A 348-nucleotide genomic window follows, 5' to 3' on the forward strand; every position below is an offset into this window, starting at 1 on the left:
ATAAACCACCATGAGTCCAGACTAAACATTCACACAAGGACTTGATTTATATGCTTTCTAAATGGCAACCCAGAGTACACATCTATCAGAGATGATATACAAAGAGAAACAACTTGGCCTCTTTTCCCCCCAAAACCTTTCTATACGTCGTCCTGAGACAATTATTAGTGTACTAAACCACTGTGTGGAAGTCTAGTGGGTTACAACTTATTCACCTGTCAACCACCATCTTGTGGACGCTCTTCCAGTCCTCCTTGTCTTTATCTGTTCCCATGTCAGGGTTCAGACCCTGGAGGGACACTCCGGCCACATTGACTCCGCTCCACACAGGAACTACAAAAGAGAGGG

The 348-nt window shown here is 44.8% G+C and overlaps 1 protein-coding gene across 1 annotated transcript in view; it reads right to left on the reverse strand.

Moving 5' to 3' along the window:
• Positions 1–211: 211 nt before the first annotated feature.
• The window catches only part of LOC122330336 (L-lactate dehydrogenase B-B chain-like), a 2,694-nt gene continuing 2,557 nt past the window's right edge, over positions 212–348 (reverse strand). The window contains exon 5 of the mRNA XM_043227271.1: positions 212–333. Within this exon, the coding sequence (XP_043083206.1) occupies positions 212–333 (122 nt within the window). The remainder of the gene's footprint in view (positions 334–348) is intronic.

This window comes from Puntigrus tetrazona, chromosome 25, assembly GCF_018831695.1.
Source record: "Puntigrus tetrazona isolate hp1 chromosome 25, ASM1883169v1, whole genome shotgun sequence".
NCBI lineage: Eukaryota > Metazoa > Chordata > Actinopteri > Cypriniformes > Cyprinidae > Puntigrus > Puntigrus tetrazona.